The sequence below is a fragment of the Oncorhynchus tshawytscha genome, linkage group LG09, assembly GCF_018296145.1.
Source record: "Oncorhynchus tshawytscha isolate Ot180627B linkage group LG09, Otsh_v2.0, whole genome shotgun sequence".
Lineage (NCBI taxonomy): Eukaryota > Metazoa > Chordata > Actinopteri > Salmoniformes > Salmonidae > Oncorhynchus > Oncorhynchus tshawytscha.
This window is the reverse complement of record NC_056437.1, coordinates 63,140,760-63,166,796: the sequence shown is the minus strand read 5'-3', so window position 1 is coordinate 63,166,796 and position 26,037 is coordinate 63,140,760. Positions and strand designations below refer to the sequence as shown.

At 42.6% G+C, this 26,037-nt stretch overlaps 1 protein-coding gene across 2 annotated transcripts; it reads right to left on the bottom strand.

The window, feature by feature from the left end:
* Positions 1 to 285: 285 nt before the first annotated feature.
* mrps34 (mitochondrial ribosomal protein S34) lies at positions 286 to 7,248 on the bottom strand. 2 transcript variants are annotated; one of them, XM_024414738.2, is made up of 5 exons: positions 7,135 to 7,248; positions 6,250 to 6,453; positions 5,655 to 5,810; positions 4,455 to 4,497; positions 286 to 994 (listed from the first exon to the last, which is right to left on the bottom strand). In XM_024414738.2, the coding sequence occupies exons 2-5, from the start codon at positions 6,412 to 6,414 to the stop codon at positions 696 to 698; spliced, it is 663 nt and encodes a 220-aa protein (XP_024270506.1). In that variant the 5' UTR covers positions 6,415 to 6,453; positions 7,135 to 7,248; the 3' UTR covers positions 286 to 695. The 2 variants fall into 2 exon arrangements, with proteins under 2 accessions (XP_024270506.1, XP_024270508.1); XM_024414740.2 differs by lacking the exon at positions 7,135 to 7,248 and adding an exon at positions 6,889 to 7,116.
* Between the last annotated feature and the right edge of the window lie 18,789 nt (positions 7,249 to 26,037).

Genomic DNA, 26,037 nt, shown 5'->3' with positions numbered 1-26,037 from the left:
TAGGAGTTCAAAAACATGTATTTAATTTAGCCCGTATCAAGCAAAAGGTTTATTTGATCGTAAAGAAGTTTTGCAATGCTTTAATTGTTACGAGTGTACTGATTTTGAGTAGGACAAGTGACATCCCGGCAACTTTGATAAAAAAACACACATCAGAGTTGTCGAGACGGATATGGAATAATAATTGCTTTGACATGGGTGGGACAATAGTTTTTATTTATTATCGATCTTAACCCAGTCATCCAGTTAGAATGAATCCGTTTTAAGAAAAACTAAGAGTGCCCATTCTTTTCATAATGTATTTTACTATTTACAATACAAACACACAAGCATCACATCACAATATGCATAAGAGACAAGTGCCAGTTGTGGAAACCTTACAGCAAGCTGTCACTCAAGTCCATCTGATAATCCAAATTCTTTCTATGCAGTGGAATTGTTATAGAAGGATCATATGAATGTAAAGGAAAACGGCTATAGCTGTGGTCCAATTCTCTACCCTTTTCCTGAGATGTGCACTCCTACACCTTCTCATGGATTTAAATGGAATGGATTGGTGCAAAGGATATGGTCAAAACTCCATGCTTGCACCAATTCAATACTTTGAGAAACAGAACGCAGCCTATGATCTATCCAAGTTTACATCACAGTCCCTTGTTGGTAACCTTTCACCCCCTTTCCGCTTGACCCCTCTCTCACACTGCTGTCCCCTCCTGCCTCTCCCTCTTTTTCTCCTGACTTCTGAAGTACTCTTTGCTGAGTAGGACATCCCTCTTTAGGGGTAAGGTTGGCTCCTCAGCTGCCGACCCTAGCTCATCTTTCTGCCGCTGGGCGAGGAGCATGGCACGGAGCAGGGGTGGGTACGACACATAGCGTATGGGGGGCTCGGGAACAGGGTTGTAGAGTTTGAACTGCTCCTCCTCATGTTTGGGCACCAGACGCCAGTCATGGTACATCACCTTGTCCATCTCCTTCGCTTCACTCTCCTGCTTGCCTGTGGAAAATAATAATATACACAATGGTGACTTGGTCATCTTTTCACAACCACTGCTGTGATAAATATGTCAAATGGCAGTAATGCGGAGGTAGTCTGGCCCATCAGCCAGCTCTCTCTGTCGAGACGTCTGGTTTCACAGCGCCTCAGAATGGGACATGACTGGGAGTCTATGGCAGGAGCGGCGAAAACAGCCACCGGTTTTAATTGACTGTTCTCTCAGTCCATCACCATCTAGCACAGGGGTCTCCAACCTTTTCTAGCATGAGAAAATTAAACATGTCAAGAGCTACACATTTTTTCAAGCTTTCAAATAGGCACATTCTTCTCTTGTCCTCTCCCCTGCAACTCTTCCCCAGGTCCTTAGTGTACTGTTCTGTCAATATAGCTGGTAAAATAATTGATAATAAACAACTAACGGGGGCCCTATAAAATCTTTTCCCGCCCCCAAATTCTGTTTAATATTTTCCCAAATTATGTTCCGTTGTATTTTTCCAGATTTTATATTGTTTGTTTTTTACTCTAAAAATTACAATTGTTAGTAGACAAACTACGTTGACGTTCAAATTCATGTCACGCTTAAATCTGAAGACACTTTTTTGTAGGTCTGTGAAAAAAATTATAGGAAAAACCTGAGGTGCGTTTCTACGAACTTTTTGATATAAGGTTTTGGGGAAAGTATTTCTATCAACCCACAAGACTATAATCACATCGACTAGCTACACACGGAGTGATGGACAAACTTGCACATCACACAGACAGATGGTGCAATTAATTGGAAGATATGTTAGGTTTGGATTTTTAAGCCAATAGTGGCTGACCAGGGGTGGGATAATGTCAATGTTGCATTGGCTAGATATAGCCGCTGGGAGCTTGCGGTGTCTGATACTTGAGATTTGTTTATGAGTTTTGCGGCAGAATACGTGAAAATTGCATGTACTTTCAGAATTGTTTGGCGAGCTACTCATATAGTGCCTTCGGAAAGTATTCAGACCCCTTGACTTTTTCCACATTTTGTTATGTTACAACCTTATTCTAAAATATCTACACACAATACCCCATAATGACAAAGCAAAAACAGGTTCACTCAGCAAAAACAGGTTCACAAAGCAAAAACATTCACTCAGTACTTTGTAGAAGCACCTTTGGCAGCTATTACAACATTGAGTCTTCCTGGGTATGAGCTTGGCACAGCTGTATTTGGAGTTTATCCCGTTCTTCTCTGGAGATCCTCTCAAGCTCTGTCAGGTTGGATGGGGAGCATAGCTGCACAGCTATTTTCAGGTCTCTCCAGAGATGTTAGATCAGATTCAATTCCGGGCCACCCAAGGACATTCAGAGCCACTCTTGTGTTGTCTTGGCTGTGTGCTTAGGGTCATTGCCCTGTTGGAAGGTGAACCTTCACCCCAGTCTGAGGTCCTTAGTGCTCTAGACCAGGTTTTCATCAAGGATCTCTCTGTAAATTTGCTCCGTTCATCTCTGCCTCAATCCTGACTAGTCTCCCAGTCCCTGCCTCTGAAAAACATCCCCACAGCATGATGCTGCCACCACCATGCTTTACCGTAGGGATTGTGCCAGGTTTCCTCCAGACGTGACGATTGGCATTCAGGCCAAAGAGTTCAATCTTGGTTTCATCAAACCAGAGAATCTTGTGTCTCATGATCGGAGTCATTTAGGTGTCTTTTGACAAACTCAAAGTAGGCTGACATGTGCCTTTTACTGAGGAGTGGCTTCTGTCTGGGCTGGTTGGTGGAGTGCTGCAGAGATGCTTGTCCTTCTGGAAGGTTCTCCCATCTCCACAGAGGAACTCTAGAGCTCGGTGGTTTGGTGGTTCCAACCAAACTTCTTTCATTTAAGAATGATGGAGGCCGCGGTGTTCTTGGGGTCCTTCAATGCTGCAGACATGTTTTGGTACTGTTCCCCAGATCTGTGCTGAAACACAATCCTGTCTCGGAGCTCTACGGACAATTCCTGTCCGGGGCACTCTGTTCACAATGTTAGCATCTGCCCATACCATAACCCCACCATGGGGCACTCTGTTCACGTTAACATCTGCCTGGTACAGTTGAAACCGAGATTCATCCGTGAAGAGCACACTTCTCCAGTGTGTTAGTGGCCATCGAAGGTGAGCATTTGCCCACTGAAGTCAGTTACGACGCCGAACTGCAGTCAGGTCAAGACCCTGGTGAGGATGACGAGCACGCAGATCAGGTTCCCTGAAATGGTTTCTGACAGTTTGTGCAGAAATTATTCGGTTGTGCAAACCCACTGTTTCATCAGCTGTCCGGGTGGCTGGTCTCAGACGATCCTGCAAATGAAGCCGGATGTGGAGGTTCTGGGCTGTCGTGGTTAAAGGTGGTCTGCGGTTGTGAGGCCGGTTGGAAGAACTGCCAAGTTCTCTAAATATATGAGGTGGCTTATGGTCGAGAAATGAACATTAAATTCTTTGGCAACAGCTCTGGTGGACATTCCTGCAGTCAGCATGCAAATTGCACGCTCTATCAACCTAAGACATCTGTGGCGTTGTGTGACAAAACGGGACATTTTAGAGTGGCATTTTGTCCCAAGCACAAGGTGCACCTGTGTAAAGTGATGCTGTTTAATAAGCTTCTTGATATGCCACACCTGCCAGGTCGATGGATTATCTTGGCAAAGGAGAAATGCTGACTAACAGCTATGTAAACAAATTTGTGCACAACATTTTTGAGAAATAAACGTTTTGTGTATATGGAATATTTCTGTGATCTTTTATTTCAGCTAATGAGACCAACACTTTACATGTTGCGTTTATATTTTTGTTCAGTGTAATAGGCCAAGGCTACAGCTGTAGCAGGCTCTCCCTCTCCCGCCTCAATTTTAACTACACCCCTTTCAAGTCCCACATTAATGCACACTGTTGTCTAGCCCAATAGTTGGACTACAGGAGCCGATAGTATTTTTCAGTTACAACACGTTTGTGGCTTCCGTCTTATGTTTACACACAGGTGTTCGGAGACACAGATAACTCATTAGCCAATTATTCTTCAGCGTTTTCCATAAACAAGTGCTGTAACATGGAACCCTAACTCTATAAAGGTGTAATAATTTAACATTTTAAAATATATTAACTCTTAAAAAAAAACTCCCCCGGTCAGAAGATACTATCGTTAATAGGCACTTATACTGTTACCAGGCTCTATGTAACCAGCAATTTGAGCCTGGGGACGAAGTTAATGCTGAAGAAACCTAAACCTAGGCATTATTTCATCTGTGAGAGATTATGCAATGACAGAGAGGCATATGAAAAGCTGCTGAAATGTCATTCTGTGAAAACAAATAAAAAGGTTGTCATCTCTTATCTGTTCACGACCACTATCGTGAATCACATGTCGGTACTACAGAGTACTACCGAGGAAAGCCAAACCTATTCTTTCTTCAGGAAGAGAGCATGATATAGGATGTGTGAATGGAAAATTCTCACCTTTATAGGTCAGGACTCCCCATGCTCTGCCGTGGTCCATGTTCTACAGAGAAGAGTTATAAAAATGTACACTACATTACCAAAAGTATGTGGACACCTGCTCATCGAACATCTCATTTTAAAATCATGGTTATTAATATGGAGTTAGTCCCCCCTTTCCTGCTATAACAGCCTCCACTCGTCTGGGAAGGCTTTCCACTAGATGTTAGACCTTGCTTCCATTGAGGTTGAGCATTAATGTTGGGCGATTAGGCCTGGCTCATATTCGGCGTTCCAATTCATCTCAAATTAGTTTGATGGGATGGAGTTCACGGCTCTGTGCAGGTCAGTCAAGTTCTTCCACACCGATCTCAACAAACCATTTCTAGATGGACCTCGCTTTGTGCACGGGGGCACTGCAATGCTGAAATAGGAAAGAACATTCCCCAAACAGTTGCCACAAAGTTGGAAGAAGAAAATCGTCTAGAATGTCATTGAATGCTGTAGCGTTAATATTTCCCTTCACTGGAACTAATGGGCCTAGACCAAACCATGAAAAACAGCCTCAGACCATTATTCTTCCTCCACCAAACATTACAGTTGGCACTATGTATTGGGGCAGGTAGCATCTGCCGAACCATGATTCGTCTGTCGGACTGCCAAACAATGAAGCGTGATTAATCACTCCATAGAATGCCTTTCCATTGCTCCAAAGTTCAATCGCGGCAAGCTTTACACCACTCCAGCCGACGCTTGGCATTGCACATGGTGATCTTAGGCTTGTCTGCGGCTGCTCGGCTCTGGAATCCCATTTCATGAAGCTCCCGACGAACAGCTCTTGTGCTGACATTTCTTCCGAAGTTGACCGGGGCAACTCTAGCAGGGCAGAAATTTGACAAACTGACTTGTTGGAAAGGTGGCATCCTATGTCGGTGCTACGTTGAAAGTCACCGAGCTCTTTCAGTAAGGCCATTCTGCTGTCATTGTTTGTCTATGGAGATTGCATGGCCGTGTGCTCGATTTTATACACCAGTCAGCAACGGGTGAGGCTGAAATGGCCGAATCCATACATTTGAAGTGGTGTCCACATACATACACTATATATACACAAAAGTATGAGGCTTTATAGTCAGACTTATCAGTGTAATAACAGTGTTATAAGCCTCCACTCCCCTTCACCCTCTACCCCTGCAACTCCTTTCCACCCCCCTCCCCACTCACTTCTGCAGTGTAGTCCACCTTGACCTTGGTGACCTGCCAGTAGCTAGGTGCTTCAGGGTGCTCTGTCAGCCAGGACTTGCGTGTGAACAGGTGGCCCACCCCGAACATCCTGAGGCCAGACAGCAGTGAGAAGAGACGGCTCTCTCTCCTCACGTCCTGAATAGAAATAAAGCAGTTCTAGGTTTTTTTCCCCGTTGTTCGAGGGCTAGGGTTCCCAGGTTTCTGAAATTCCCAGGTTTTCCCAAAAACACAGTCGGAAGGTTCCCAGGGTCTTGCAGAAATAAGCAGGAAATCCAGGAATCACACCAACCAGGATTTCAGGAAAACTTTTGGGAAATGTACCAGAATTTTGCAACCCTATGAAGGGAACAACAGTAGTCGATGGGATCTGGCATCAGAGACCCACAGCTTTCTACTCATTATTCATTGTTAATAAAACAAACATGTATGCTTTCATTTCATTGAAATAACTATAATTTCTGATTGCTAGTTAAGCTCCCACTTTTTACATCTGGCCTGGGGCTTGAACCATCAACCTTCTGGCTACTGGTCCTGCTTTCTAAACTCTAGGCTACCTGGTGCCCCACACACATACCTGCCAGGCAAGCACGGGCAGGGTCTTCTTGGTGTGCGGTCGCGTCATGGTGTCGTAGTCCAGTGCATACTTCTCAGACTCCCGTGGCCGATTCTTAAGCTCCCGGTACACACGGATCTTCCGGGCCATCTCAGCGATAAGGCGGATGCGCTTCTTCTTCACCATGATTGGTCAATAATGTTGTCACTGGGTCTCCTTCAGAACCTGGAGGGGGGGGGTGGTTACATTAGGGGTTAGGCTCACAAAGGACAGTTCTGACCATTTTACAACAGGGGTACAAATGAAGACATTCACAGATCTGATAACCTGGAGACACTCGCAGGTTTGATAAACTAGAATGACCCAAATACACTGAATGCAAACCCGGGTAAAAACAGAGTTTTTGGTCTAGTGAATTTGGGGCAGTATCTATCTAGCTATCTGCTGAAAGAGAATCATTAGTCCCAAATACACCAGACCATGGAACACTAGTTTTTCCTGGGCCTGCATTCAGTGTACTCTTCAAGAGTCTGACTGTTATGTAAGATAGCAACATTCTAGTCATTAAGTAACTAGTCATCATACTGTAGGTAATCCCATTAAAGCCAAACATCTTTATTAAGAATCTCAATCAATACTGTTAAATTGAATAATGATTACCGTTAAATAGTTCAATGCGGTCCGCTTAGGTTAGCTACTATTTCACGTGCTGGCACTGGCAATCTGTCTATAGCAAGCTAGCTAACATGACATATGTTAGCCAGAGAGCATGACACGCTAACGGTAGCGGGCTAGCTAAGTACTCCACTATTCAACACACAGTATTCTTGTTATCACAATAAATAAATAAAAAAGAGTTGCTTAAATTTCCAAGGGATGTTTTATTTTGCATAACTAGATAACTACCTGAGACTTGACTTGACCTCCACAACACACTGCTTCCTCCGAAATTGTCAAACGACGGACAAAATTCCTCCCTAGAATTATTGATACATTACTTTAGTTCCGGGATAGAAACCGTTCCGCTTTGAAACGTTTTGGGGGTGGTCACTCCGGGGACACTCCAGATTTAGTTTTTGCCCTGCGTTGTTTGCAAAGATTGAAGTTATAACAAGCAAAATACAACTATTGTAAAATAGATTATGTAAAATGTATATAATATGTATAAGATGGAAGTAGAAGCCCAAGTGTTATTCTTTATTAGTTTACTCCAATTGGGGGAGGGGTGGTAGGTATTGTGGGGAATAATTAAGGAAAATATAGTCTAAAAAGATGTATATATGTACACTACCATTCAAAAGTTTGGGGTCACTTAGAAATGTCCTTGTTTTCCATGAAAACATACATGAAATTAGTTGCAAAATGAATAGGAATTATAGTCAAGACGTTATAAATAATGATTTTTTATTGAAATAATAATTGTGTCCTTCAAACTTTGCTTTTGTCAAAGATTCCTCCATTTGCAGCAATTAGAGTCTTGCAGACCTTTGGTGTTCTAGTTGTCAATTTGTTGAGGTAATCTGAAGAGATTCCACCCCATACTTCCTGAAGCACCTCCCACAAATTGGATTGGCTTGATGGGCACTTCTTACAGTCAAACTGCTCCCACAACAGCTCAATAGGGTTGAGATACGGTGACTGTGCTGACCACTCCATTATAGACAGACTACCAGCTGACGGCTTCTTCCCTAGAGAGTTCTTGCATAGTTTGGAGCTGTGCTTCAGGTATTTGTCCTGTTGTAGGAGGAAATTGGCTCAAATTAACCACAGGGTATACAATGGCATTGCAAAATGGAGTGATAGGCTTCCTTCTTCAAGATCCCTTTTACCCTGTACAAATCTCCCACTCTACCACCACCAAAGCACCCCCAGACCATCACATTGCCTCCACCATGCTTGACAGATGGCATCAAGCACTCCTCAAGCATCTTTTCGTTCTTTTTCTGTGTCTCAAGAATGTTCTTCTTTGTGATCCAAACAACTCAAACTTAGATTTGTTTGTCCATAACACTTTTTTTCCAATCTTCCTCTTCCCAGTGTCTGTGTTCTTTTGCCCATCTTAACCTTTTCTTTTTATTGGCCAGTCTGAGAAGGCCAACATCTCGGAGTTGCCTCTTCACTGTTGAAACTGTTGTTTTTTGCGGGTACTATTTAACGAAGCTACCAGTTGAGGACTTGTGAGGCGTCTGTTTCTCAAACTAGACACTCTAATGTACCTGTCCTCTTGCTCAGTTGTGCACCGGGGCCTCCCACTCCTCTTTCTAATCTGGTTAGAGCCTGTTTGTGCTGTTCTGTGAAATGAGTAGTACACAGCATTGTACGAGATCTTCAGTTTCTTGGCAATTTCTTGCATGGAAATATCCTTCATTTCTCAGAACAAGAATAGACTGATGAGTTTCAGAAGAAAGTTATTTGTTTCTGGCCATTTTGAGCCTGTAATCGAACCCACAAATGCTTGTGCTCCAGATACTCAACTAGTCTAAAGTAGGCCAGTTGTATTGCTTCTTTAATCAGTACAACATAATTGCAAATGAGTTTTCTAATGATCAATTAGCTTTTTAAAATGAGAAACTTGGATTAGCTAACACAACGTGCCATTGGAACACAGGTGTGATGGTTGCTGATAATGGGCCTCTGTACGCCTATGTAGATATTCCATTAAAACAATCTGCCGTTTCCAGCTACAATAGTCATTCACAACATTGACAATGTCTACAATGTATTTTTGATGAATTTGAAGTTATTTTAAGGGATGAAAAATGTGCTTTTCTTTCAAAAACAAGGACATTTCTAAGTGACCCCAAACATTTGAACGGTAGTGTATAAATATGTATGCATATATATATATATATATGTGTGTGTGTGTGTGTGTGTGTGTGTATATGTATGTACAGTCATGGCCAACAGTTTTAAGAATGACACAAATATTAATTTCCACAAAGTTTGCAGCTTCAGTGTCTTTAGATATTTTTGTCAGATGTTACTATGGAATACTGAAGTATAATTACAAGCATTTCATACGTGTCAAAGGCTTTTATTGACAATTACATGAAGTTGATGCAAAGAGTCAATATTTGCAGTGTTGACCCTTCTTTTTCAAGACCTCTGCAATCCGCCCTGGCATGCTGTCAATTAACTTCTGGGCCACACTGATGGCAGGCCAATCAATGCTTGGAGTTTGTCAGAATTTGTGGGTTTTGGTTTGTCCACCCGCCTCTTGAGGATTGACCACAAGTTCTCAATGGGATTAAGGTCTGGAGTGTCCTGGCCATGGACCCAAATTATCAGTGTTTTGTTCCCCGAGCTAATTAGTTATCACGTTTGCCTTATGGCAAGGTGCTCCATCATGCTGGAAAAGGCATTGTTCGTCACTAAACTGTTCCAGGATGGTTGGGAGAAGTTACTCCCGGAGGATGTGTTGGTACCATTCTTTATTCATGGCTGTGTTCTTAGGCAAAATTGTGAGTGAGCCCACTCCCTTGGCTGAGAAGGAACCCCACACATGAATGGGCTCAGGATGCTTTACTGTTGGCATGACACAGGACTGATGGTAGCGCTCACCTTGTCTTCTCTGGACAAGCTTTTTTCCGGATGCTCCAAACAATCAGAAAGGGAATTCAATGGAGAAAATAACTTTATCCCAGTCCTCAGCAGTCCAATCCCTGTACATTTTGCAGAATATCAGTCTGTCCCTGAAGTTTTTCCTGGAGAGAATTGGCTTCTTTGCTGCCCTTCTTGACACCAGGCCATCCTCCAAAAGGTTTTGCCCTAGTGTGCGTGCAGATGCACTCACACCTGCCTGCTGCCATTCCTGAGCAAGCTCTGTACTGCTAGTGCCCCTATCCCGCAGCTGAATCAACTTTAGGAGATGGTCCTGGCACTTGCTGGACTTTCTTGGGTGCCCTGAAGCCTTCTTCACAATAATTGAACCGCTCTCCTTGAAGTTCTTGATGATCTGATAAATGGTTCATTTAGGTGCAATCTTACTGGCAGCAGTATCCTTGCCTGTGAAGCCCTTTTAAAGCAAAGCTATGATGACGGCACGTGTTTCCTTGCAGGTAACTATGGATGACAGAGGAAGAACAATGATTCCAAGCACCACCCTCCTTTTGAAGCTTCCAGTCTGTTATTCAAACTCAATCAGCATGACAGAGTGATCTCCAGCCTTGTCCTCGTCAACACTCACATCTGTGTTAACGAGAGAATCACTGACATGATGTCAGCTGATTATTTTGTGGCAGGGCTGAAATGCAGTGGAAATGTTTATGGGGATTCAGTTAATTTGCATGGCAAAGATGGACTTTGCAACTAATTGCAATTCCTCTGATCACTCTTCATAACATTCTGGAGTATATGCAAATTGCCATTATACAAACTGAGGAAGCAGACTTTGTGAAAATTCATATTTGTGTCATTCTCAAAACTTTTGGCCACGAATGTACAGTTGAAGTCGGGAAGTTTACATACACTTAGGTTGGAGTCATTAAAACCCGTTTTTCAACCACTCCACAAATTTCTTGTTAACAAACTATCGTTTTTGGCAAGTCTGTTAGGACATCTACTTTGTGCATGACACAAGTCATTTTTCCAACAATTGTTACAGACAGATTATTTCACTTCTAATTCACTGTAACAGAATTCCAGTGGGACAGAAGTTTACACACAAGTAAACAGCTTGGAAAATTCCAGAAGATTATGTCATGGCTTTAGAAGCTTCTGATAGCCTAATTGACATCATTTTAGTCAATTGGAGGTGTACCTGTGGATGTATTTCAAGGCCTACCTTCCAACCCAATGCCTCTTTGCTTGACATCATGGGAAAATCAAAAGAAATCAGCCAAGACGTCAGAAAAAAAAATTTGTCGACCTCCACAAGTTCCAAACGGCTGAAGGTACCACGTTCATCTGTACAAACAATTGTATAAACACCATGGGACCACACAGCCGTCATACCGCTCAGTAAGGAGACGCGTTCTGTCTCCTAGAGATTAACATACTTTGGTGCGAAAAGTGCAAATCAATCCCAGAAGAACAGCCAAGGACTCTGTGAAGATGCTGGAGGAAACAGGTACAAATGTGTCTATATCCACAGTAAAACGAGTCCTACATCGACATAACCTGAAAGCCCGCTCAGCAAGGAAGAAGCCACTGTTCCGAAACAGCCATAAAAAAGCCAGACTACGATTTGCAACTGCACATGGAGACAAAGATCATACTTTCTGGAGAAATGTCCTCCGGTCTGATGAAATAAAAATAGAACTGTTTGGCCATAATGACCATCGTTAAGTTTGGAGGAAAATGGGTGATGTTTGCAAGCCGAAGAACACCATCCCAACGGTGAAGCATGGGGGTGGCAGCATCATGTTGTGGGGGTGGCAGCATCATGTTGTGGGGGTGCTTTGCTACAAGAAGAACTGGTACTTCACAAAATAGGTGGCATCATGAGGAAAGAAAAGTACGTGGATATATTGAAGCAACATCTCAAGACATCAGTCAGGAAGTTAAAGCTTGGTTGCAAATGGGTCTTCCAAATGGACAATGACCCCAAGCATACTTCCAAAGTTGTGGCAAAATGGCTTAAGGACAACAAAGTCCAGGTATTGGAGTGGCCATCACAAAGCACTGACCTCAATCCTATAAAGAATTTGTGGGCAGAACTGAAAAAGCTTTTGCGAGGAAGGAGGCCTACAAACCTGACTCAGTTACTCCAGCACTGTCAGGAGGAATTGGTCAAATGTGATGGGAATGTGATGAAAAAAATTAAAGCAGAAAATGTTATTTATTCATTTTTTATTTCACCTTTATTTAACCAGGTAGGCTAGTTGAGAACAAGTTCTCATTTTCAACTGTGGCCTGGCCAAGATAAAGCATAGCAATTCGACACATACAACAACACAGAGTTACACATGAAATAAACAAAACATACAGTCAATCATACAGTAGAACAAAAGAAAACAAAACGTCTATATACATTGAGTGCAAATGAGGTAAGATAAGGGAGTTAAGGCAATAAATATTCCATGGTGGCGAAGTAATTACAATATAGCAATTAAACACTGGAATGGTAGATGTGAAGAAGATGAATGTGCAAGTAGAGATACTGGGGTGCAAAGGAGCAAGATAAATAAATATATACAGTATGGGGAAGAGGTAGGTAGATAGATGGGCTGTTTACAGATGGGCTATGTATAGGTGCAGTGATCTGTGAGCTGCTCTGACAGCTGGTGCTTAAAACTAGTGAGGGAGATGAGTCTCCAGCTTCAGAGATTTTTGCAGTTCGTTCCAGTCATTGGCAGCAGAGAACTGGAAGGAAAGACGACCAAAGGAGGAATTGGCTTTGGGGGTGACCAGTGAGATATACCTGCTGGAGCACGTGCTACGAGTGGGTGCTGCTATGGTGACCAGTGAGCTGAGATAAGGCGAGGCTTTACCTAACAGAGAATTGTAGATAACCTGTAGCCAGTGGGTTTGGCGACGAGTATGAAGCGAGGGCCAGCCGACGAGATCATACAGATCACAGTGGTGGGTAGTGTATGGGACTTTGGTGACAAAACGGATGGCACTGTGATAGACTGCTTCCAATTTGTTGAGTAGAGTGTTGGAGGCTAAATAAATCTCTCTCTACTATTATTCTGACATTTCCCATTCTTTAAATAATGTGGTTATCCTAACTGACCTAAGACAGGGAATTTTTACTTGGTTTAAATGTCGCCCATGACTTCCGGCGCCGACAGAGATGGCCGCCTCGCTTCGCGTTCCTAGGAAACTATGCAGTTTTTTGTTTTTTTACGTGTTATTTCTTACATTAGTACCCCAGGTCATCTTAGGTTTCATTACATACAGTCGAGAAGAACTACTGAATATAAGATCAGCGTCAACTCACCATCAGTACGATCAAGAATATGTTTTTCGCGACGCGGATCCTGTGTTCTGCCTTACAAACAGGACAACGGAACGGATCCCATGCAGCGACCCAAAAAAACGACTCCGAAAAAGAGGGAAACTAGGCGGTCTTCTGGTCAGACTCCGGAGACGGGCACACCGTGCACCACTCCCTAGCATTCTTCTTGCCAATGTCCAGTCTCTTGACAACAAGGTTGATGAAATCCGAGCAAGGGTAGCATTCCAGAGGGACATCAGAGACTGTAACGTTCTTTGCTTCACGGAAACATGGCTCACTGGAGAGACGCTATCGGAGGCGGTGCAGCCAGCGGGTTTCTCCACGCATCGCGCCGACAGAAACAAACATCTTTCTGGTAAGAAGAGGGGCGGGGGCGTATGCCTTATGGCTAACGTGACATGGTGTGATGAAAGAAACATACAGGAACTCAAATCCTTCTGTTCACCTGATTTAGAATTCCTCACAATCAAATGTAGACCGCATTATCTACCAAGAGAACTCTCTTCGATTATAATCACAGCCGTATATATCCCCTCCCAAGCAGACACATCGATGGCTCTGAACTAACTTTATTTAACTCTTTGCAAACTGGAAACCATTTATCCGGAGGCTGCATTCATTGTAGCTGGGGATTTTAACAAGGCTAATCTGAAAACAAGACTCCCTAAATTTTATCAGCATATCGATTGCGCAACCAGGGGTGGAAAGACCTTGGATCATTGTTACTCTAACTTCCGCGACACATATAAGGCCCTGCCCCGCCCCCCTTTCGGAAAAGCTGACCACGACTCCATTTTGTTGATCCCTGCCTACAGACAGAAACTAAAACAAGAGGCTCCCACGCTGAGGTCTGTCCAACGCTGGTCCGACCAAGCTGACTCCACACTCCAAGACTGCTTCCATCACGTGGACTGGGAGATGTTTCGTATTGCGTCAGATAACAATATTGACGAATATGCTGATTCGGTGTGCGAGTTCATTAGAACGTGCGTTGAAGATGTCGTTCCCATAGCAACGATTAAAACATTCCCTAACCAGAAACCGTGGATTGATGGCAGCATTCGCGTGAAACTGAAAGCGTGAACCACTGCTTTTAATCAGGGCAAGGTGACTGGTAACATGACCGAATACAAACAGTGCAGCTATTCCCTCCGCAAGGCTATCAAACAAGCTAAGCGTCAGTACAGAGACAAAGTAGAATCTCAATTCAACGGCTCAGACACAAGAGGCATGTGGCAGGGTCTACAGTCAATCACGGACTACAAGAAGAAATCCAGCCCAGTCACGGACCAGGATGTCTTGCTCCCAGGCAGACTAAATAACTTTTTTGCCCGCTTTGAGGACAATACAGTGCCACTGACACGGCCTGCAACGAAAACATGTGGACTCTCCTTCACTGCAGCCAAGGTGAGTAAGACATTTAAACGTGTTAACCCTTGCAAGGCTGCAGGCCCAGACGGCATCCCCAGCCGCGCCCTCAGAGCATGCGCAGACCAGCTGGCCGGTGTGTTTACGGACATATTCAATCAATCCCTATACCAGTCTGCTGTTCCCACATGCTTCAAGAGGGCCACCATTGTTCCTGTTCCCAAGAAAGCTAAGGTAACTGAGCTAAACGACTACCGCCCGTAGCACTCACTTCCGTCATCATGAAGTGCTTTGAGAGACTAGTCAAGGACCATATCACCTCCACCCTACCTGACACCCTAGACCCACTCCAATTTGCTTACCGCCCAAATAGGTCCACAGACGATGCAATCTCAACCACACTGCACACTGCCCTAACCCATCTGGACAAGAGGAATACCTATGTGAGAATGCTGTTCATTGACTACAGCTCGGCATTCAACACCATAGTACCCTCCAAGCTCATCATCAAGCTCGAGACCCTGGGTCTCGACCCCGCCCTGTGCAACTGGGTACTGGACTTCCTGATGGGCCGCCCCCAGGTGGTGAGGGTAGGCAACAACATCTCCACCCCGCTGATCCTCAACACTGGGGCCCCACAAGGGTGCGTTCTGAGCCCTCTCCTGTACTCCCTGTTCACCCACGACTGCGTGGCCACGCACGCCTCCAACTCAATCATCAAGTTTGCGGACGACACAACAGTGGTAGGCTTGATTACCAACAACGACGAGACGGCCTACAGGGAGGAGGTGAGGGCCCTCGGAGTGTGGTGTCAGGAAAATAACCTCACACTCAACGTCAACAAAACTAAGGAGATGATTGTGGACTTCAGGAAACAGCAGAGGGAACACCCCCTATCCACATCGATGGAACAGTAGTGGAGAGGGTAGCAAGTTTTAAGTTCCTCGGCATACACATCACAGACAAACTGAATTGGTCCACTCACACAGACAGCATCGTGAAGAAGGCGCAGCAGCGCCTCTTCAACCTCAGGAGGCTGAAGAAATTCGGCTTGTCACCAAAAGCACTCACAAACTTCTACAGATGCACAATCGAGAGCATCCTGGCGGGCTGTATCACCGCCTGGTACGGCAACTGCTCCGCCCTCAACCGTAAGGCTCTCCAGAGGGTAGTGAGGTCTGCACAACGCATCACCGGGGGCAAACTACCTGCCCTCCAGGACACCTACACCACCCGATGTTACAGGAAGGCCATAAAGATCATCAAGGACATCAACCACCCGAGCCACTGCCTGTTCACCCCGCTATCATCCAGAAGGCGAGGTCAGTACAGGTGCATCAAAGCTGGGACCGAGAGACTGAAAAACAGCTTCTATCTCAAGGCCATCAGACTGTTAAACAGCCACCACTAACATTGAGTGGCTGCTGCCAACACACTGACACTGACTCAACTCCAGCCACTTTAATAATGGGAATTGATGGGAAATTATGTAAATATATCACTAGCCACTTTAAACAATGCTACCTTATATAATGTTACTTACCCTACATTATTCATCTCATATGCATACGTATATACTGTACTCTATATCATCGACTGTATCCTTATGTAATACATGTATCACTAGCCACTTTAACTATGTCACTTTGTTTACATACTCATCTCATATGTATATACTGTACTCGATACCATCTACTGTATCTTGCCTATGCTGCTCTGTACCATCACTCATTCATATATCCTTATGTACATATTCTTTATCCCCTTACACTGTGTATAAGACAGTAGTTTTGGAATTGTTAGTTAGATTACTTGTTGGTTATTACTGCATTGTCGGAACTAGAAGCACAAGCATTTCGCTACACTCGCATTAACATCTGCTAACCATGTGTATGTGACAAATAAAATTTGATTTGATTTGATGTATTTGGCTAAGGTGTATGTAAACTTCTGGCTTCAACTGTATATATTCATTCGTATATTCACTGTATATTTTCATTCGATAATGATAATCATCAGGATATTAATCAAATAATGTTTAAAAGTTGCATATTTGCTTCAGACTCAAGAATACCTGAACAAACGAAAGGCTTTAATGTTTCTTATTTGTCAGAAGTAGAACTCACAAATAACATTTGAACTCCTTTTAAAAAAAAGCTGTAAACCCTTACAAGTCATGAGCAATAAATATATATTTTTTAAATAAAATAGTGCAAGTCAATATTCATTATAACTGTTAGCCTAATGGCACATCACAGTTTATATTGGGGTAGTTGTCTTACCTTACAAGTAAGAAAGACAAGTCTGTCTACTATCTCTAGCTTTAATGATAATTATCACAATTTTAATCAAATAATGTTTAAAAGGGTCATTTCTGGTTCAGACTCAAGCCTGCCGTAACAAATCGAAGGCTTTAATGTTTCTTATTTATTGTCAGAAGTAGAAGTTCTCGCAAATAACATTAACTCCTTTTTTAGCTTGTTATTGCTGGGCGCAGTATTGAGTAGCTTGGATGAATAAGATGCCCAGAGTAAACTGTCTGCTATTCAGGCCCAGTTGCTAATATGTGCACAGTATTACTAGATTTGGATAGAAAACACTCTGAAGTATCTAAAACTGTTTCAATTATGTCTGTGAGTATAACAGAACTCATATGGCAGGCAAAAACCTAAGAAAAGAATCCAACCAGGAAGTGGGAAATCTGAGGTTTGTAGTTTTTCAACTCTTTGCCTATCGAATACACAGTGTCTATGGGGTCAAATTGCACTTCCTAAGGCTTCCACTAGATGTCAACAGTCTTTGTTTGATGCTTCCTACTGTGAAGTGGGGGCGAATTAGAGAGGCATGAGCTGACCACGCGCTTTCACGTGATAGTTGAGTTCCATTGCAATTCTACAGACAAAGGAATTCTCCGGTTGGAACATTATCGAAGATTTATGTTAAAAACATCCTAAAGATTGATTCTATACATCATTTGACATGTTTCTACGGACTGTAATGGAACTATTTGACTTTGTCTGCACCTAGTGATCGCGCGTCATGAATTTGGATTATGGGCTAAACGTGCAAACAAAAAGGAGGTATTTGGACATAAATTATGGACTTTATCAAACATTTATTGTGGAACTGGGATTCCTGGGAGTGCATACTGATGAATATCAAAGGTAAGTGAATATTTATAATGCTATTTATGACTTCTGTTGACTACACAACATGGCGGATATCTGTTTGGGTTGTTTTGGTCTCTGAGCGCTGTGCTCAGATTATTGCATGGTGTGCTTTCTCGGTAAAGCTTTTTTGAAATCTGACACAGCGGTTGCATTAAGGAGAAGTCTATCTTTAATTCCATGCATAACACTTGTATCTTATCAATGTTTATTATGAGTATTTCTGTAAATTGATGTGGCTCTCTGCAAAATCACCGGATGTTTTGGAACTACTGAACATAACGCACCAATGTATACTGAGATTTTTGGATATAAATATGAACTTTATCAAACAAAACATACATGTATTGTGTAACATGAAGTCCTATGAGTGTCATCTGATGAAGATCATCAAAGGTTAGTGATGAATTTATCTCCATTTCTGCTTTTTGTGTTTTTCTGTGACTAGGCACTCACCAAACATAATCGTTTGGTTTTCTTTCGTCATAAAGCCTTTTTGAAATCAGACACTGTGGTGGGATTAACAAGAAGTGTATCTTTAAAATGGTGTAAAATACTTGCATGTTTGAGGAATTTTAATTATGGGATTTGTTGTTTTGAATTTGGCGCACTTTCACTGGCTATTGTCATATCGATCCCGTTAGAGGGATCTCAGCCCAAAGAGGTTATAGCTGTAAATCCTTACAAGTTATGAACAATAAATAAAATACAAACATATTATGCAAGTCAATATGCATTCTAACTGTTAGCCTAATGGCACATCACAGTTGAAGTTGGGGTAGTTGTTGTCTTACAAGTTACAAGCAAGAAAGACAAGTCTATCTACGGTCTCTGGCTTTAAAGCTACCTTATGGCAGGTCACCATGTTGCCACCTGTGCTAAAAACACGCTCTGAGGGGGAGCAGGTCGCAGGAATGCACAGGTAGCGCATTGCCAGGTGGCTGACTTGGGGAACGTTTTTGGAGGTGGATCTTCCACCAGTCTAGTGGATTGGTTTCACGGTCAGCATCAGGAGTCTGAAGGTAGCAGCTGAGATTCTTTTCTACCAGCTGAATTTCAGTAAGACCTGTGGTGGTGGAGCATGACTTTTTGAAAAAAACTGCCCAGTGACTTTCTCTTTTTAGCTGGCAGTTGTGGTGAAGCAGCTGCAACGTCTCCCTGTGCTGGGCTTGGGTTTTCATGTCCCTCATTGACCATCAGAGACAGCTCGTGCTTTTATGTGGCCCTCCTTCTCCTCTTTGATGTAATGTGTTTTAAACTGAGGGTTGGCCAACGAGGCTATGTCCAGGAGGTCATCTTATTTCTCATTCAGAGGCCATGACTATCGTTTTGATTTGGGTGAGCTCTGTTTCACCACCATCAGGTTTCATGACCTCTGTATTGAACAGGTGTCATACTGGCTTCAGGTAAGACACACTGACATAAGACTAACCAGACAGAGCATCTGTAAATTCTAGGAGTGGGGTCAATGCCTGGATGATGGACTCAAGAACAACTATATCTGTATAGGTGGGAGCTAAGTGCTGGGTCTTCATGTCACTGGACAAGACCTGCGAAATGGCCTTGTCCTGCTTCAGTACTCTTTGCACCATCTTTTGACGTGATCCCCACCTGGTAGGCGACTCTGTCACCATCTTGTGCAGGGGTAGGTTGTGTTCTTTTTGAGCAACTGCCAGGTCTCCCTTATTTTTCCACAAATAGGAAAAGGCACCTACCACTTTCTTACACACTCCAATTGCTCAATCCACCCATTTGTCTCTACCCACTAAGAGAAATCAAAAGATTTTAATAAAATGTTAATCACAATAATCCCTTTAGTTATGTACAAATGTAATATTTAACTTAATCAGTTGATGAAAAAAAATCACATTTAGTACTTCAATATATACAATTGACTAGGTTTCTTACCAATGGCCAAGCGCAGACGATGTCCAAAACATTGCAGTCGGGTCCATTTGTTGATTTGAGCGGCCTTCACCACGTTTACACCACTATCTGTTGTAATGCAGACTGGTCTGTCTTAACTGAGTCCCCAGGAGGCGAGAGCTTCAATGAGCCCCTCTGCTATAGCTTCACCCGTGTGGTCGTCGGGAAAGTATGATGTTTGAAGGCATTTCTTTTGAAGATTCCACTCTTTGTCAATATAGTGGACAGTGAGGCTAATATAAGGCTGACTGCAACTAGACCACAGATCGGTAGTAGTAGCAAAATACGTCAAATCTGTCTTGAGCGGACTTCAAAAAGCCAAACCACATCCAAATAACTGAAACAGTTGAACGTCCTTCTCCATGGTTATCACTGCCACTGTTTTCGCCTACATCACTCATTTCTGTGGTTAATAATAGCTACTCCATCACTTGAGGTGGTTTGTAGTGGGCGTGTATCTCCCTACATGCATATTGTCACTTCTCCCCACGTTCCTGCTGCGTCACAGAGGTGAAATAGACTGCTGTACCTAATTATTCTACATCGACATTATCGAAAATTAATCTAAATGTTTTTATATTGTTATTGAGGGAAGTAATTACCTCGATAATTATTGATTTATCACCCAGTGTTTGCAGTGTTTGCAGTGTGTTTGCAGTGCTAGTGTTTTTAGTTAATCTGTGTATCTCACATATTATGTGGCCAGTATGAGAGCAAGAAATGTTAATTAGCAGATAATGACAACAACAGTAGCTGTAGATGATGTAATGAAAAATTGGAGGCTGGTTGGATCCACGTCTGGGTGTTGAGCAGAACCCCTATGTCCTGGAGAATAGGAGCAGAGTTAAAAGGGAACAGGGTAGGAGAAAGAGACATAAAAAAGCAAAACATACAGGTTACACTTTACTGTGAGAAAATTTGATGGATTAGTGCAGTGTTATAAATGGTAGATATGTACTTTGCAACAGTTTTGGAAGGTATAGCCTACCTCAACAAGGTCCCCCTCCAACTCAGAGCACAGAGAATCAGACTGATCTGAACTCACTGGCTCTGGTGGATCGGAAACCTCATGGGGGGCTCAGACAGTCGATTGTCCTAAAGTCATTTGGAGAGGTAAATTGAAGAAGTACATTCTTATAAGCTCAGCATAACTACCATTTTTTGCATTCTCAAATGTCAACCAAAGCATAACATACTTTGTCTATTGAGCTTCACCGAAGTGTAGGGCGTCAGGGCTTTCAGTGGTCGATCGTCCAACTGCTCCAACTGGAGAAGATTGTTGGCTTCCACCGAGGTAACCCTAGGAAAATGAAGAGAAAAATATCAGTGTTAGGGAAACTGAAACTACTTTAAGTTATTTTGTGTGCAAATGCAAATAGTTTTTATCTGTGATTTTTTTAAATTCACCTCAACAGATGGTGACCCCAGCTAGGAGCTAAAGAGCGGCGAGGTTTCCCAGCTCTCGCCTTCCTTTCATCCTTCTTCCAAACCAAGTCATTTGCCCGTATGTCGAAGCACTTGGTTCCCTTCTTGATTCTCCTCCGTTAGCTCTCCTTCTGTTTCTCCTGCGCCTTGTCCATGTTCAGTCTCACCTTGATTGATAACAGGAATAAATGCAATTATATTTAATATTACAAATACATTTCTTATATCTCTTGGTGGGACCTTATATAGACAGGTGCGTGCCTTTCCAAATCATGTCCAATTAATTGAATTTACCACAGGTGGACTCCAAGTTGTAGAAACATCTCAAGGATGTTCAATAGAAACAGGATGCACCTGAGCTTAATTTTAAGTCTCACAGCAAAGGGTATGAATACTTACGTTATGTTTTTAATTTTTAATAAATGTGCATACATTTCTAAGAACCTGTTTTCACTTTGTCATTATGGGGTATTGTGTGTAGATTGATGAGGAAAACATTTTATTTAATCCATTTTAGAATAAGGTTGTAATGTAACACAATTTGGAAAAAAAGAGTCCCTCGGTCAAGTTTTGAATTTCAAGCACAGATTCGACTACAAAGACCAGGGAGCTTTTCAAAAGCCTCAACGAAAGGCAGTGATTGGTTGATAGTTAAAAATAACAAATCAAACATATCTTTTTGAGCAGGTTAATAGTTATGTTGTGCATTATATATTAAACCACCCGGACACATAAAAGATAGTCGCCCTTCTGAACTGAGCTGTGGGACATGAATGAAATTGCTCAGGGACGTTACCATGTGGCCATTGGTGATTTTAAAACATTTATAGAGTTCAATCTGTGATGGTAGAAAACTGAGGATGGATCAACAATACTGGGGAGTTTTTCAGGGTAAAAAGAAACAGGATGGAGCTAAGCACATGCAAAATCCTAGAGGAAAACCTGCTTCAGTGTGTTTTACACCAGAGAGGGAGAGGAATTCCCCTTTAAGCAGAACAATGACCTACAACACAAGGCCAAATCTACACTGCAGTTGTTTATCAAGAAGAGAGTGAATGTTCCTGAGTGGCAAAGTTAGTTGACTTAAATCTGCTTGAAAATCTATGGCAAGACTTTTTTTTCTACGACTACAAATCGCCTTCTACCATGAGAACATCTTGTCTATGTGTGAGAACTTAGTCTTTTTCTTGTCGTCAAATCCCTGCCAAAAGTCACGTGACCTAAACGCTTCCAAATATGGAGTTGCAGGTTTTCCATATCTCTCCTATGTGCAAATATTTATGGCAGTCATTTTACTTAAGGCCCTCGATTTACAGTTAGGAACCAATATACACAGTCAGTTAGAAAAGCAAAGGCTAGCTTTTTTAAACAGTAATTTGCATCCTGTAGCACAAATTCCAAAAGGTTTTAAGACACTGTAAAGTCAATGGAGAATAAGAGCACCTCCTCCCAGCTGCCCACTGCACTGAGGCTAGGAAACACTGTCACCACTGATAAATCCACGATATCGAGAATTTCAACAAGCATTTTTCTACGGCTGGCCATGCTTTCCACTTGGCTACCCCCCCCACACACTTCTCATTCATCCAAATCCAGATAGTTGATGGCCTGAAAGAGCTGCAAAATCTGGACCCCTATAAATCAGCTGGGCTAGACAATCTGGACCCTCTCTTTCTAAAATTATCCGCTGCAATTGTTGTAACCCCTATTACTAGCCTGTTCAACCTCTATTTTGTATCGTCTGAGATCCCCAAAGATTGGAAAGCTGCCGTGGTCATCCCCCTCTTCAAAGGGGGAGACACTCAAGACACAACCTGTTATAGACCTATATGCATCCTGCCCTGCCTTTCTAAAATCTTCGAAAGCCAAGTTAATAAACAGATCACCAGATCACACGAATCCCACTGTACCTTCTCCGCTATGCAATCTGGTTTCCAAGCTGGTCATGGGTGCACCTCAGCCACGCTCAAGGTACTAAACGATATCATAACCGCCATCGATAAAGACAGTACTGTGCAACGACCTTCATCGACATGGCCAAGGCTTTCGACTCTGTCAATGACCGCATTCTTATGGGCAGACTCAACAGCCTTGGCTTCTCAAATGACTGCCTTGCCTGGTTCACCAACTACTTCTCAGACAGAGTTCAGTGTGTCAAATCGGAGGGCCTGTTGTCCAGACCTCTGGCAGTCTCTATGGGGGTGCCACAGGGTTCAATGCTCGGGCCGACTCTTTTCTTTGTATATATCAATGTCGTTGCTCTTGCTGCTGGGGATTCTCTGATCCACCTCTACGCAGACGACATCATTCTGTATACTTGTGGCCCTTCTTTGGACAGTGTTAACCAACCTCCAGACGAGCTTCAATGCCATACAACACTACTTCCGTGGCCTCCAACTGCTATTAAATGCTAGTAAAACTAAATGCATGCTTTTCAACTGATCGCTGCCCGCTCCTGCCCGCCGTCTAGCATCACTACTCTGGACGGTTCTGACTTAGAATATGTGGACAACTACACATACCTATGTGTCTGGTTAGACTGTAAACTCTCCTTCCAGACTCACATTAAGCATCTCCAATCCAAAATTACATTTAGAATCGGCTTCCTATTTCGCAAAACAAAGCCTCCTTCACTCATGCAGCTAAACATACCCTCGTAAAACTATCCTACCGATCCTTAACTTCGGAGATGTCATTTACAAAATAGCATCCAACACTCTACTCAGCAAATTAGATGTAGTCTATCACAGTGCCATCCGTTTTGTCACCAAATCCCCATATACTACCTACCACCGCGACCTGTATGCTCTCGTTGGCTGGCCCTCGCTTCATATTCGCCGCCAAACCCACTGGCTCCAGGTCATCTACAAGTCTTTGCTAGGTAAAGCCCCACCTTATCTCAGCTCACTGGTCACCATAGAAACACCAACCCATAGTACGCGCTCCAGCAGGTATATTTCACTGGTCATCCCCAAAGCCAACACTTACTTTCCTTCTAGTTCTCTGCGGCCAATGACTGGAACGAATTGCAAAAATCACTGAACCTGGAGACTTAAATCTCCCTCACTAACTTAAGCATCAGCAGTTAGAGCAGCTTACTGATCACTGCACCTGTAGACAGCCCATCTGTAAATAGCCCACCCAACTACCTCATTCCCCAAATTATTTATTTTTGCACCCCAGTATCTCTACTTGCACATCAACATCTGCACATCTATCATTCCAGGGTTAATGCTACATTGTATTTATTTTGCCACTATGGCCTATATATTGTCTTACCTCCCTAATCTTACATTTGCACACACTATACATAGATTTTTCTATTGTGTTTTGACTGTACGTTTGTTTATCCCATGTGTAACTGTTGTTGTTGTCGCACGGCTTTGCTTTATCTTGGCCAGGTCGCAGTTGTAAATGAGAACTTGTTCTCAACTGACCTACCTGGTTAAATAAAGGGAAAAAAAAATTCACTTTGATATATCAGATTTGTTGAATGTACACCAATCTGGGCAATTCCATTGACTCCTTTTCCGCATCTATGGCCATCTGTTGTCATGTCACCTGCTAGGTTGGGAAGCGACCTCTGCTTAGACTACGAATATGAATACCAGGAGAATGTTTTTGTCAATATGATTTTCAGATCACAAAAATGTATTTTTTGGCCAGAGCTGCCTCAGCTGATACCGCTGTCTGTACTCTGAAAGTGGCATTTGTTTTGCAAAGAAAGGTTGATTTGTATTTTATTTGATGTTGATATGCCAAGGTATTTGCAGTGCCATTGTAGGTTCTTTAGACCAGCAAACATTACTTACTTAATCCTTAGTTCTTGGGAGGAACATTGGTGTGCAAACACAAGATTTATTTTTGTTATTGCAACCTAACAGAGAATACTGAATGTAAATGATTATTAAAGATTAAACATTTGCTGGAACCAGGGGGAAAAAAGGCAAAAAAGCACAGATAATTTGACCAAAAAAAAAAAAAAAACCTTGCCAATACAGCGATAGTTCTGTGCATATTTCACCTATTCATCTTAGTTTCAGTCAAAGGCCATGCTTTAGATATACATTATTGGAGAGAAAGATTGACAGAGATCAAAATAAGAATAAAGGCCTACACATACAGTATGAACATGACATAGCATAGAAGATCCATTTACATATCCCGTTTATACAGTGCATTGGGAAGTATTTAGACTCCTTCACTTTTTCCACAGTTTGTAACATTACAGAGTTGTTTTAGAAATTTTAGCAAATGTATTCAAAATAAAAAACAAATACCTTATACATAAGTATTCAGACCCTATGCTAGGAGACTCGAAATTGAGCTCAGGTGCATCCCGTTTCCATTGATCTCATCTTTGAGATGTTTCTACAACTTGATTGGAGTCCACCTGTGGATTGGACATGATTTGGAAAGGCCCACACCTGTATATATAAAGGTCCCACAGTTGACAGTGCATATCAGAGCAAAAACCATGAGGTCGAAGGAATTGTCCATCGACTTCCAGGACAGGATTGTGTCGAGGCACAGATCTGGGGAAGGGTACCAAAACATTTCTGCAGCATTGAAGGTCCCCAAGAACACAGCGGCCTCCATTCTTAAATGGAAGAAGTTTGGAACCACCAAGACCCAAGAACCCTGATAGAGCTCAAGAGTTCCTCTGTGGAGATTGGATAACCTTCCAGAAGGACAACCATCTCTGCAGCACTCCACCAATCAGGCCTTTATGTATGGTGGTGGCAGCATTCTGGAGGGATGTTTTTCAGCGGCAGGGACTGGGAGAGTAGTCAGAATTGAGGGAAAGAAACTAAGCAAAGTATAGTGTGATCCTTGATGAAAACCTTCTCTGAATACTTACGTAAATGTGATTAAAAATATATATTTATAAATTTGCTAACAAATTAACATTTCTATAAACCTGTTTTTGCTTTGTCATTATGGGGTATTGTGTATAGATTGATGAGAAAAAATAACAATTGAATCAATTTTAGAATAAAGCTAATGTAATAAAATCTGGAA

Excerpts from the sequence above, each read along its gene's own strand:
- mrps34 (XM_024414738.2), bottom strand. The coding sequence starts at position 6,414 with ATGGTGAAGAAGAAGCGCATCCGCCTTATCGCTGAGATGGCCCGGAAG. Across the intron at positions 4,498-5,654 it reads AGGTGGACTACACTGCAGAA|AACATGGACCACGGCAGAGC; the intron begins GTGAGTGGGGAG and ends TCTTCTCTGTAG. Across the intron at positions 995-4,454 it reads GGGAGTCCTGACCTATAAAG|GCAAGCAGGAGAGTGAAGCG; the intron begins GTGAGAATTTTC and ends TATTTTCCACAG.